Source organism: Meriones unguiculatus, chromosome 8 (assembly GCF_030254825.1).
Source record: "Meriones unguiculatus strain TT.TT164.6M chromosome 8, Bangor_MerUng_6.1, whole genome shotgun sequence".
NCBI lineage: Eukaryota > Metazoa > Chordata > Mammalia > Rodentia > Muridae > Meriones > Meriones unguiculatus.
The window spans coordinates 16,636,151-16,648,477 of record NC_083356.1 but is presented as its reverse complement, the minus strand read 5'-3'; the positions used below and the strand labels follow the sequence as shown (position 1 = coordinate 16,648,477).

At 61.3% G+C, this 12,327-nt stretch overlaps 1 protein-coding gene across 5 annotated transcripts in view; it reads right to left on the bottom strand.

The window, feature by feature from the left end:
- Nucleotides 1-11,720, bottom strand: part of Wnt7b (Wnt family member 7B) — a 45,445-nt gene extending 33,725 nt beyond the window's left edge. Inside the window, exons 1-2 of one of the 5 annotated variants that reach the window (XM_060388890.1) lie at nucleotides 2,578-2,734; nucleotides 1,114-1,215 (exon numbers count right to left, since the gene is read on the bottom strand). Coding sequence is in view for 2 of the 5 variants with exons in the window: in XM_060388888.1 (XP_060244871.1) it covers nucleotides 7,480-7,562 (83 nt within the window). In the remaining 3 variants the exon portion in view is untranslated. Of the gene's footprint in view, nucleotides 1-1,113; nucleotides 2,735-5,920; nucleotides 6,060-7,479; nucleotides 7,893-11,556 lie in introns of those variants that run through there. The other 4 variants (XM_021630891.2, XM_060388888.1, XM_060388891.1 and 1 more) reach the window with 4 other exon arrangements.
- Nucleotides 11,721-12,327: the final 607 nt, after the last annotated feature.

Genomic DNA, 12,327 nt, shown 5'->3' with positions numbered 1-12,327 from the left:
TGCTTCTGGAGCTGACTATCACACAAAATGAGGACTTCCCTTGGGTGGAGTCATTGCCATATACTCTAATGTAAAGATGCCAAAAAGGAAACACAGACCCCCAGGCAAGTTCAGGGGTCCCCTACCACCACCACCACAGGTACCACAGCTTGAAGGCAAGCTGTCCAACCCTAGGATGCTCCCCTCTCCCACAAGAGGACAGAATGGAAGTTTAAGCACTCTGCTCCATGGTCATCTTAAGGGCTGTGTCCCTGGGGGTCCCTCGTGCCATGCATCTCCGTCCCAGAGTTCCGGCAGGATAAGGAGCTGCTGGAATTGTCAGCCCCTAGCTACCGTTTTGCTCCACACCACCTGCCTGCCCAACCAGCCCCAGGCTCTCTCACCGCACAGTACTTTGGCCATGGAGCATCTCAGCCCACCCTGTGGCCCAGAAGTTCAAAAGGTCACCCTGGGAAGCTGGCATGCTTAACCTGGTGCTCCACCCTATGGCAGGGCCACCAAAGAGAATGTCAGCCCTGCCTGGTCCACAGGAATGCTGTGCCAGCACTTCGACCCACAGGAGCATATATGGTGGCTTAAGTTCATCCTTTCTCACCAGGCCAACCTGGTCTACTGGGACACAGCAGGTCTCTGAAACACAGAGAAGATGGAAATAGCAGGGTGGCCGATCTGGCTCCTGGGGAGGGTCAGCAGCACTTGGAAAGTCCCAGCATTCCCTGCCAGAGATGAAGGCTGAGGCCTCCTGGAAGGTATCCTGCCTCATCCCAGCCCTCAGCCCCTGCTTCAGGCTGTCAGAGAAGACTTCTGGAGCCTCTCAGGTCACCTTACTCTGAAAGTTTCTCCTGGTTCACCTTCACTGAAGGTCAGGGTCCCCGCTGTGGGAGCTGCAGGGCTCTGTGTGGCCTCGGAGGAAGGTGGCCGATAAATTAAAGGGCTGTGAGGAGCCAACCATGTGTGGTGGGACTAGCTGGAAGGGCTCTCGAGTCTCCCCCAGGTGGCAAACCAAGATCTAGAGAAATGAAGCGCGCCACAGGTCTGTGCCCAGCCACACCTAAGAGCAGTCATCACACACAAACTGAACATACAGGTCACAGGCTGGCTTGCTGGACCTACCTTTCTCCCGGTGAAAGCCGGCCTCAGAGATGCTGGAGCAGAGCCAAGATGGGCAGAGACATCTCTACATCCTCAAGAGCATCATCACTCCGTTCCCCAGGACTGAAACAAAAGCTAGCCTCTAAACTGTCCAGGAAGCCTTTGCTTAAGGCTGAGGAACTCCTGGCCCACAGACATTGCAACATATTACCCTAGCTAGATTCTCAGGCCTTATAAAATGTAATGAATGTGAGAGGGGCAACAGTGTTGATTTGAGGCTGGGAGGTATCATGGACCTGAGAGTCATAGAGACCTGGGTTCAAATCCAGTCTCAGACGCCCTGACCTGGGGGACATCTAGCCCCGACCTCCCGCCCTCTGGTTCCTATGCAGGAGGTAGCTTGGTTTAGCCCCTGTGTCAGCAACCAGGGAGGAAAGAGACTCAACATCCAGACTCCAGACAAGTTGTGCATGCTAGGCCCACAGGACAGGTCCTTCTGGAAAGGTGACCCCTGGAGCCTGTGTTCCTAGTCGGGAGTCAACAAGACAGCTAAGTCCATTCTCATTCTAAAGTCTTTTTGTTGGAGACAGGCCTCAGTATGAAACCCAGGTCGGCTTTAAAAGGGTGATCCTCCTGCCTCAGCTTTGAGTGCTAGGATAACAGGTGTGCAACACGAAGCCCAAACCCAACCTGGGCTCTTAAAATCTGTTTTACACCCAGGGATCTCCTGCTGGAGGTAATCTGAAATCCCACCCGTGTTCTTCCTTCCAGGGACCTGACCACAGGTGGCAGCTACACCTGAGCTTGGTGGTGGGACTTTTGAGCACAAAAAGGGGTGGATCAGGAGGCCCCATGGGAAAAGGTTCTGGCAGGTGATGGACGTCCTAACAATTGATGGCACTCCCAGAGGTTCTAACTTTTCTCCACCCATGCTCCAGCCCTTGGAAGGCTTTACAACCTAAAGCTGTACTGTAGTTTTTGTACTGTACCGGCTAGTTTTTATGTCAACTTGATACAGGCTAGCATCACCTGAGAAAAGGGAATCAGTAAAGATTGAGAAAATGCCTCCATCAGACTGGCTTGTAGGCTTGCCTTGATTTGGGATTGATGAGGGAGGACCCCACGCCCCAGAGAGTGGTGCCTGGTGCCACCGCTGGGCTGGTGGTCCTGGGTGCCATAAGAAAGCAGGCTGAGCACGGCAATAAGCAGCTCCCCTCCATGGCCTCAGTTTCCATTTCCGAGTGAAGGTCCTTGCCTTGGTTTTCTTCAATGGGCTGCTCTGAGATATACAATCCAAATAAACCCTTGCCTTCCCAAGTTGTTTGTTTGTTTTTTTGGTTATGGTGTTTATCGTAGCAATATAAAACCTAATTAAGAGAGCTGCCATGGCCACTTGGGGGTTCTCTGCCCTTTAGCATCTTCCACTCCCAGTGTCAGCCATGGCTGCAGCAAACCTGAGCCAATACAGTAGCCTCAACCACACACCTGGCTGCTTACACGGACTGCCCAGGGCGCTGGATTCCCTGGTCCAGCAGAGCCCTTCTTCGGAATTCCTGGTCTCATGCTTACATCTGCTTGGATGCCCCCAGGGCCAGGAAGCTCGCTGTCTCCCAGACAGCTGTAAAGCTGGCCCAAGCTTGAGGACCCACACTCAAGGGCAAGGTGACCCGGGGTGGGTACGGGGACTGGGGGAGGGGCAGGCTGAGCTGGAAGACAAGGAGAGAGAGGGAGCCTGGAGCGCACCTGTACCCACCCCCACCCACCGGCCAGCCTGAGGGGAGGCCCCCAGCCCCACACCAAGGAGGGAGGACAAACGGCCGTTTTGTCCTTGGCCAGCGGGCGGCCTGTATTACACAATGACCCTTTCATCAGGCTGAGGGAGCCCTGGGCCGGGGTTTCATCTGACAAGGGAGGGCGCCAGCCTCTTGTCCCCTTGGGAGGGGAGCTGAGCCTTATCCCAGCCGGACTCAGGACTGTGCAAAATGGAGGCCTCCAGGGAGCCTGCTGTAGCTGTTTCACCTGCCCGGGAGACGCAGAGGTTAGTGGGCTGGCTATAGGCTGCACAGAGAGGCCCTGATCTGGACACTCCCCTTTGACCCTCTGCTGACAGGGAGCTTGGGTCCAAAACACTAGTTTCCATCCCAGCCCTCCTGTTACCATCATGCCCAGAATACTGGCTCAAACCCCAGCAGGCTCAAACCCCATCCATGTCCATCGGGCACCTACAGCAATGTAACTCTGGTTTTCCTAGGGTCTGCCCCCTCCCCCAGGGCAGCCCGTGGCTTGGAGGCCCAGTGGGAGAGCACGAGGGCAGAGAAGCAGAGGCGGCCACATCTCCCTTCACTGGGCTCACCTGCCTCGCTGCATTTGTGACTACTGGCTGTGGCCACTTCCCTCCTCTGGGATGAATCACCACAGGGAGAGAGCCATGTGGGAGCTAGTGCCAGGAGGACAAGATGATGAGCTGGGGTCTGGGTGACGTGATCTCTCAGGACCCCAGGACTCTCTGTCTCTCCATAGGGTCCCCTAGGTGAATGTGTTTAACAGCCACGTTCTCCCACTCAGTAGTCCTTCTGTGATCTTGTTTAGTTCAGCCAAAATGCCTCCATCCTTTAAAATCCCTTTTGGATCCACCTGCAGGAAGCCCCCTGAGACACTCAAGGAACCCTCTATTCTTCCCTGAGTGACTGCCCAATCTGGCCCTCCCTCTGGATCCCTAACAGCCAGTTCCCCTGCTCCTGCTACCCAAGAGCCACCTGTCTCCTGAACTGTCCCCAACAGCAGGATATAAACTGAACACTGGCTCTAAATCTGGTCCAGGTCACCCTGGGAGATTTGCGTGACCTCCACAGATTCTCCCTGAGCAGAAAGGAGTGAGCTAGGGTCAGGATACAGCCACGCAGGAAGAGACGGCATGAGGATGAGAACCAAGGTTTGGCATGCCTCTTGGGCTCCAGGACTCCAAGGAAACCAGGTTAGAAAGGGTTCCACCCTCCAGCTCCATCACCCCCGCCCCCTGTACAATCAAAGCCCAGAGAGAGACAAAGCACCCTGCACATACAAGGGCTGGGAAAAGCCCATTCCAGAATATACCTTGCTCCCCTCTCAGCTGGCGAGCCATACCACAGTGGGTTTGGGGTAGTTTCCCATGGTCACAGGGGCTCCAGATGGAAGGTTTCCTGGGCGTTAAGCTGTCCTCAGGTGTCCCAGCCTTAAGCCTGTGGTACCAATATTCTATGGGCTGTCTCATGCTTTCAAACCCAGAGCTACCCAGGCCTGACCTGAGTCTTCTTTGCCCTGTGACCTGGATTGAGGTCCAGACAGATACCACCCTCCAGGTGACCTGTCCAAGTTGAAGTCCTGTGACCCACACTGCCCTCCTGGACCTTGATGCCACAAGAGCGGCCTGATTCAGCGCCCAGCTCACCAAGGGTCATGCCCACAGGGCTTTTAGGATTGTGGTCAGCGCCACCGGCAAAGCCACAGCAGGAGCCAGGAAGAGGCCTGACTGGGCCTGGGGAAGACAGTGGTGAGCACTCTCTGCACCCCCAAGCCAGGTGGTCGGTGAGTAACCATCCTGTCACCCATGACTCACCCAGCTCCCCAGAGCAGGCGGTTACCATGACAGGCTCTACCGGAAGACATGGGGGGGGGGGGGGGTCATCACAGCCAACTACCACATCTAGGACAGGGAGGCCAAGAACGGAAGGGACCTGCCCTTACAGTAGCCCAGACTGGTTCTGGCTCCAGTCTTGGGCCAGGCCCTCCTACCAGCTGACCCAGCACTACAAACCCTTCTGGTGACCTCAGCCCCCATTCGCCTTCCCTTGGTCCCTTGCTGAGACCCCACCGGGCCCCCACTCTGCGACACAGGGGTAGAGGTGACCAGAGCAGCCTCTCACAGCTGGATCACGACTTGGAGACTGATGGAGGCTCAGGGCCCTTCCAGGCCAGCACACCCGTCCAACGCGATCAGCGGCAGAGGCCCAGGCATGTGTCTGGGATTCACTGTGTTTCGATGATAACCCGGCATGGGGAGCTGGGAGAACAGCCCAGCTGAAAGGGGCAGGATCAACTGTTGGCCAGTGTCTGTGATCCTAGCAATGGGACCCAGAACTTTCCAGATTCTGGAAAGTTCTCTGGAACGGAACACAGCCTCCACTCGGGGCCCCTTCTTGCTGTGACACCCTCTGGGATATTCCTGCAGTTCTGGGGTGTTGGGGTGGGTGTCACACTGGCCCCTACTACCTCTACGGTCAGCGCTCTTCTACCATCTAGCCAAGTTCTGCCACGGGGGTGTCTGGACACCCCCCCCATGTATTGTAATTTCACAGGCCCCCTCCCTCTCGTGCATCTTATGCAGCCAACTCTGCAGCACCCAGCAAGGTGAGGAAAACCCAGCGTTGCAAGCATTAGCCCTTTCACCCTCCCAGGGCCAGGGCATACGGAGGACTGAACCAGCGCCACGGCTGAACCAGGCAGGATCAGCGAAGAAGAAGGGACCTGGTTTCCCCTCGCTGCACCCCCCCCCCCCCCAGCTACCACCACCCACGTTGGCCCCAGCACTGGCCTGGACAGACTTTAAAGGCTGCTTCCTTGAAAGAATTTCATCTCCCAGAGTTGGCACTACAGTCAGGGACAAACCTATGTGGGCACAGAGGGTGGAGGTCACCCCGCCAAGCAGGAGTGGGCCCTTCAGGAGGGCCTCAGGCTGCTATCTCCCGGAGAGCCCTGCAGTTGCTGTGGGACAAAACCAGTTCTGCAGTCCTCCCCTCTCAGACCCAGCTCCTGGCCTCCTCCCCTGGACACCTCCCCAGGAACACCAAACCTCAGCTGCTAGCTTCCCCAAATGATTTCTCAGGCGGAGGAACTGCTGGCTCCTCAGATGCCAGGGTCTGGGGAAGGGGACGCCCCCCAGGAGCTCCAGAACCCAGCAGGAGACTTGGAGTCCAAGGCCCTGATGACTGATCCATTTCAGGCAAGGACAACGGAAGCAGGATTCCCTTTGGCCAGGTCCCCACCGATCAGGCGGTGCCCACGGGCCCTGCGCCCTGCCCTGGGCGGCCTGCTACTCCCCACCCCAGGCGATGCCTCCGCAGCCAGGGCTGCCCGCCGGGCCTGGAGCGCTCCCTCTGCCCGGACCTTGTAATTATGTTCCACAGCCGGGGAAACCGCGGGCCTCGCAGCATCTGGCTGCGGTTGCGAACTTTTGTTTCAAGATGCGCGACTATTTATAGAAGGAAAACTGGTAGGATAGTAATTTCCTAGGAGCTGGAGGAGAAATTGGCCGCGTCTTTATTAAAAGGGGTGGGGGCGGGGCAATTTATCAGGACTGTGGCCGCGGGGCGGGAAGGGGGTGGTGCAGGGAGCGGGAAGGAGGCTGCCGCCTCTGGCCGCGTTAGGCGACCCCGGACGTGGCCCGCGTGTTAAGGAGGGGGCGGGGGAGGGGAGGAGAGAGAGAGAGAGAGAGAGAGAGAGAGAGAGAGAGAGAGAGAGAGAGAGAGAGAGATCGCTGGCTCTGAGGTTTAATCAGTAGCATCCAGCTTCAATTCCCCCAAACGGCGGTTCCATAAATCAAACTTCTTTTTAAATCGGAGGCCAGAGCATATGCGTCCCATTAGGAACCGGGCGAAGCCACTGCTGTGCGGACGCGCCCCCTCGGCTCACAGGGCCCGACTTGGGCCCTGCCCCGAGCTTCCCTGAGCCTGGTGAACGCTGCCCTACCCCTCGCTCAGCGCGCGCCAGGCTTCGCGCACTCCCTGGGCCTTGATTACCTGGGCGCTCGGGGACCTGAGCGCACAGCGCGCGCCCTCCTCGCCTCCTGGCAAGGCGTCTGGCGGAGCGCAGAGGTCAAGGCCGACCGGCGCTGCAGAACGGCGCAAGGGGCCACGGAGACTTCGGGGGACAGCCTGGGCGCGCTGTCTGGTGGGGGCGCAGCATGCACGTGCCCGCCGGTGTCTGCGCGGGGAAGCGGATGGGTGCACATAGCTCTCCAGAGCGTGGCACGGGGCCGTGCGAGCCGCGTAGGTTAAGAGAGCCTAAGGAGAGGGTCTCCCGCCGGTCCAGGACGCGACTGGCTAGCAACGGCCCTCGCGCTCCTTGCACGTAGCCTAATACGTGCCATGGGACCTCCTCTCCGGCCACCTTCTCTCTGACCCCTAAGCTAAAATTTCTCATTGCCACAGCTGTCCCCCCAGGTGATCTACCTCAGCGGCATAGGCCAGCAAAATGACCCGAAGACCCCCCCATCCTCCCCCAGTTTCTGTGCGCGCTTGGCACCCAGCGCCCCACCCGGGACCATCTGCCACCCGCTCCTCCCTCCCTCCTCCGGCAGTAGTGTTCAGGGGCTCCCGCCCGCCCTCCCCGCCCGCCCCCCGCGGCACTCACAGGTAGCTGCCGCTGGACAGAAGGAGAAAGATCTGCGGGCAATAGACGGAGACCAGCGCGCTGCGCGGCGACAGGAGGAGCATGGTGGGCCGGCGCGCCAGGCTGGGCTGGGCAGGCCCCACCCGCAGGGTTCCCGCGCCAACCGAGGCTGGGGTCTCCACGGCCCTCCCTGGTGTAGGGCAGGAGCGCTGGGCGCTAGGGGCCAGGGCTCGGGGGCCGGGGGACAGTGGTCGCCAGTGTCTCTCCGCCAGGAGCGCGCATCGTGCTGTATCGGGGGGCAGCAGCGGACGCTGGGGCTGGAGTTCGGGGCGGGGGCCCGGCGGGGGGGACAAGGGGCGCGCCTTAGCGTCTGTCTGGTCCTCTGTCCGTCTGTCGGTGCGAACCGGCTCTGTTGCTCACTCTGGCTCAAGTCTCCAAGTCTGCCGAAGCGCGCAGCTGCCATTGGACAGGCCGCCCCTACATCCGCCTCCTCCGCGGGCGGGTTTTTTTTAAAGGGGAGGTTGACCAGAGTGTGCAGCGGGTGCCGCCCCCAGGCTTTGCCCAAGTTGCCTTGGCCAGGATACCCTAGCCACAACCTTTGGCGAGAAACGCCGCTGCTGCGAGCATCTACGGCGGGCACCGCGCGGAGGTGTGTGTGCCACTTAGGGGCTGTGCTCAGCAAGCGTGTGCTCATGGGTGCGTGCATGAGCTTGCATGTTCCTGCCAGAGCACGGGCGGCAGGGGAGCCCGCAGGTGTGTGTGCACGGACGCCATGTGTGTGTTGTCCCTCTGACTGCGTGCAGCCTGCTTAGGGACGGCTGGCTGGGGGTCGCCCTCACTGCCCCTGGGCTAGCTCTGTTCCGGATCTATTGTCTGGTGCCCGCACCACCCGCTTCATGCACCTCTTTGGAGAGGCGGCAGGGAAGCCCCCCCAGTTGCTGGTCTCATCGCACGCGGCCCCTCATTTCTGGCTTCTTCATCTCTCATCCTGTCCTTTTCATTGAGGAGTTGGTTGGTGGGTACAAGGAGAGAGTCTTCTAAAGAACCCCTCCCCTTTCTAGTAAATGTTTTTGGGGGTCTAGAGACAGATTTGGGGGGGCATCTCCTCTTTCTGCTGAGCCTGGCTTTATTGGAATGTCCTTCTATGGAGGTGTGTGTCCGCTGGGGGAAATCTCAGAGCAGGAGGACAGTAGGAAAGGGGACACTGTACAGCCTTGGTTCTGTGAGCGGACCCCTGGCCCCTGGGCTTGGCATGGAGATTCCTGGATACCCCGGAGTCAGGAGCCTCCCTTACCTTCAGACCTCCCTGTCCTGCCCCCCCCCCCAACAACAAAAGCAGAACAAGTCTAGGGCAGGGCTGGTCCTGGTACCTCAATGACCTTGGCTACTTCCTACCCCACCTTGGCCTCCTCCAGTAGGGCAGCTCCATCACTACTAACCTACGGTCTGGGACTGTAAGGGCTGAATCCTGGCTCTTGCTTGCCTGTGAGGCGTGCCTGTGGGATTTCTGGAGGCCCCGTTGTGCACAGGGAAATGTGCAGCAGAGGCCGGTTCAGGGGCCTCCATCACAAAATACCCCCTCCCCGGAATAAACTATCGAGAGGGGTCCCCAGAACGGCTCTCACACCCTTGATCTCATGATCCTTGGTGATACAAAAGGCTTCAGTGGCGGGTGCCACAGTATTCCACGACCGTCACTTAAGACCACGGTGAGAGCCATCAGAACCAATCCCTCCGCAGCCCCAAGGGGGATACCAGCATCGCTACTGTCTTCAGATGAGGGGGAGAGGCGGCTCCAGGCTAAGAGGTCACTAACGCACCTGCCAGAAGGGGTGTGGGATGCCTCCTTCAAAGAGGTCTCCCCCACACCACCCATCCCTTTAGGTCACATGGGAAGGCCCGGCTACCTTTCCTGCTCACCTGTTGGAACGAACACACACACACACACACACACACACACACACACACACACATGCACGGAGGGAGGGAAGGAGGGAGGAAGAGAGAGAGATTACAAAGAGGTCCAAGCCTCCCTTTTGCAGGTCCCAGGGTGAGTCTCTGGCTTCCCTGGCTGTCATTCAACTTGGTCTTTGGATTTTTTTTTTTTTTTTTTTTTTTTTTGACTCAGAAATAGGTAGCAGTTTCTGGAGGGAGAAGAGTTCTCCGTTGGGGCTCCCGGACAGAGGAGAAGCCTCCTCAGTCCTAGGAGGTAGTGGTCACAGGCGTCTAGGAATCCAGGCTAGGCTAGAAGAGACGCGCGGGGGGGGGGGGGTCTCACTCACCCATTCTTTATTCAACACTGACCACCATGCTGGTCAGAACAGACAGCCCAGATCCTACTCCCATAAGGTGAAAGAAGAGCTACAGAGATGAACCGCAGGAGCCACTCAAGAGAGTCCCCAACCTCGGGAATCCAGGCCCGTCTGCTGATACCCTTTCCCATTTGCTGATAGGAAGCCTCTGCTGAGGCCTCTTGTTGAAGAACCGGTGCTACAAAGAATGGTCAGCGGTGGAAGCCAGAGCCGGTGGAGTCAAGCACCCAATTCAGAGGCCTCCGTGCCAGAGCCAGGTAGCTGGAACCAGCCTGGAGCCTTTCCCCAACGGGCTGTGGATCCCCTCGCAGGCCCAGGAGAATCCTCGCGGGCGGCTGAGAGTCCGGGAAGCCGTGGCCTGCCCACCCCACCCCCACCCCCCAGCAGGCTCAAAGCCGGCATCCCTCACCTTCATAAACAAACACGCAGGGACACAACCTACCCACACAAACCTACAATAAACACAGCCACCAGCGGCCGCAGACACTTCCGCCCAGGTCTGCGGGAACAAGGCTAGGACGGGACTTCCAAGCCTGCCTCCAAGGCCACCGAGCTTGGTCCCTGCCCCTCTCTGGGCCTCAATTTCTTCACCTGTAAGATGGCGGAGGGTGCACAGGGCTGGGGAAGGGTGCTGCTGTTTCCACCTCTCGCCTGGGAAGCCGGTCTCCCAGGTACCGGAACCCGCCCTCCTACAGGTCTGGTCACTGGCCTCCCGAGGGCCAAGAGGAGGCTAGCCTCCAAGTGCCCGGCGGCACATAGTAGGAGCGCGGGGCCGCGGAGGGCGCAGATGCCCGCAGGTGCTCGGGGCGGGGGGGGAGGGGGCTGGTTCGGGCCAGGCCCGCCAAGAGCGACTAACGCCCCGCTAGGTGCCCCGCGCTCGGTTCGGTCACACTGCCCCTCCACCCCCCAACCCGGGGAGGCCGAGACAGATTCCGTCTAAAGGAGATCGCGGCTCAACAGGTAAGGACTCGGCTGGGTTCAGGAATGTGGAAATACGACTCGGAGCAGCTACGGCGGCGGCGGCGGCGGCGGCGAGCAGCGAGCGCTGCCCTCCCGGAGCCCGCCCGCCCGCCCGCCCGGCTGCGCCAGGGGGAGCGCGGCGAGAGGGGGCCGGGCGCAGGGCCTCGAGCGGGCGGGTGGACAGGCGGGCGGGGGCCGGGCCCCGGCCGGAGCCCGAGGCTGCTGCGCCAGCCCCCGGGGCCCATCCCGAGCCAGCCGGACGAGTTGTCAAGGTAATTTCAACATGTCCGGGTGATGGATAGAGACGCAGGGGCCGCGGCGGGTGCGGGGGCCCGTGCGCTCGCAGAGGGTGCGCGCCCCGATCTCCCCTGCCCGGGATGTGTCCCCCACCCCACCCCACCCCACCCCCCCGTCCCCGGCCCGGCGCGCCCTCCGGGAGGCGAGAGCGCTCCGTCCGGGCTCGGCGCCCAGCGCAGCCCGGGGGAGGGAAGGCGCGTCCCACCCCCGGGGCCTGGAGCCCAAACAGGTGAAAGGACGCGCCCGGCACGCTCGCCCCGCTACCCGCGAGCCCCGCTGCCGCCGTCCCCGGGCCGCGCTGCCCCTGCCGCGTCCCGGGCTCAGCGCCCCTCCGGGGGAGCTCTGGCTCCGGGGGGCTCGGATAAGTCTCCGCGAGGCCGGGGCTCGGGCCGGCCACACCGGCCAGCCCGGCCGCTCCAAGAAACGCCCTTCCCCCCCCCAACTCGGGTCTCCAGGTCCGCTGGAGGAGGCTCCCGAGGCTGGGGGCTCCCCTTCTGCCTCCCCCGTCGTCCCCCCCAGGAATACTCACCCGAGCTTCACGTAGAGGACGCCAAAGCAGAGAAACACGTAAAAGATCCACTTTCGAAAGTTTCTGTGCATGATCCAGGGAGGGGGGCTCCGCCATAGACAGCTGCGGCCGGAGGGGACGCGCGGGCGTGCAGGGGCCGGGGCAGGGGCCGGGGGTGGGGTGCTGCGGGAGGACCACGCTCAGCCGGCACTCCGGCTCGGGCGGCGGGCGACGCGCGGGCACCCGGCACGCGTTGCCACCATGGTGAGCCCGGGGCGCCGCAGCCGCCGCGTGCGCCCGGGAGGTGGGGAGGAGGGCGGGGAGTGACCCGAGCCGGGAAGCGCGACCTCGGAGCCCAGCCGAGTGACCGTGGGGGGCTCGGTGAGCGCAGGCCGGGGCTGGGCGCAGCGGGCGGGTTGGGTGGGCGGGAGCTGCCTCCGCCCGGGCTCAGCCGCCTGGGGCCGTGCGCGCCTCGCGGTGCGCCGCGGCGGCCAATGTGTCCGCACTTGTCCGCCTCCCCAGGTGACTCGCGGCCCGGGCAAGGGAGCCGCCGCGAGCAGGCGAGCGCGCCCCAGGTAGGAGGATCCGCCTCCCGCCCGCCCTCCTCTCTCGCTCCCTCGCCCGCAGCGCGCTCTCTCTCGCGCTCGCGCGCGCTCCCTGCCTCTCCCCTCCCTTTTCTCCTCCCTCCCCCGTGACACACGAACGCATCTAACCCCGCGTCCCCCCCGCCCCACTCCCCAGGCCAGCTCCCTTCCGATCGCCCTCCCGGGACTGCGTGGGAAGGGGGAGGGA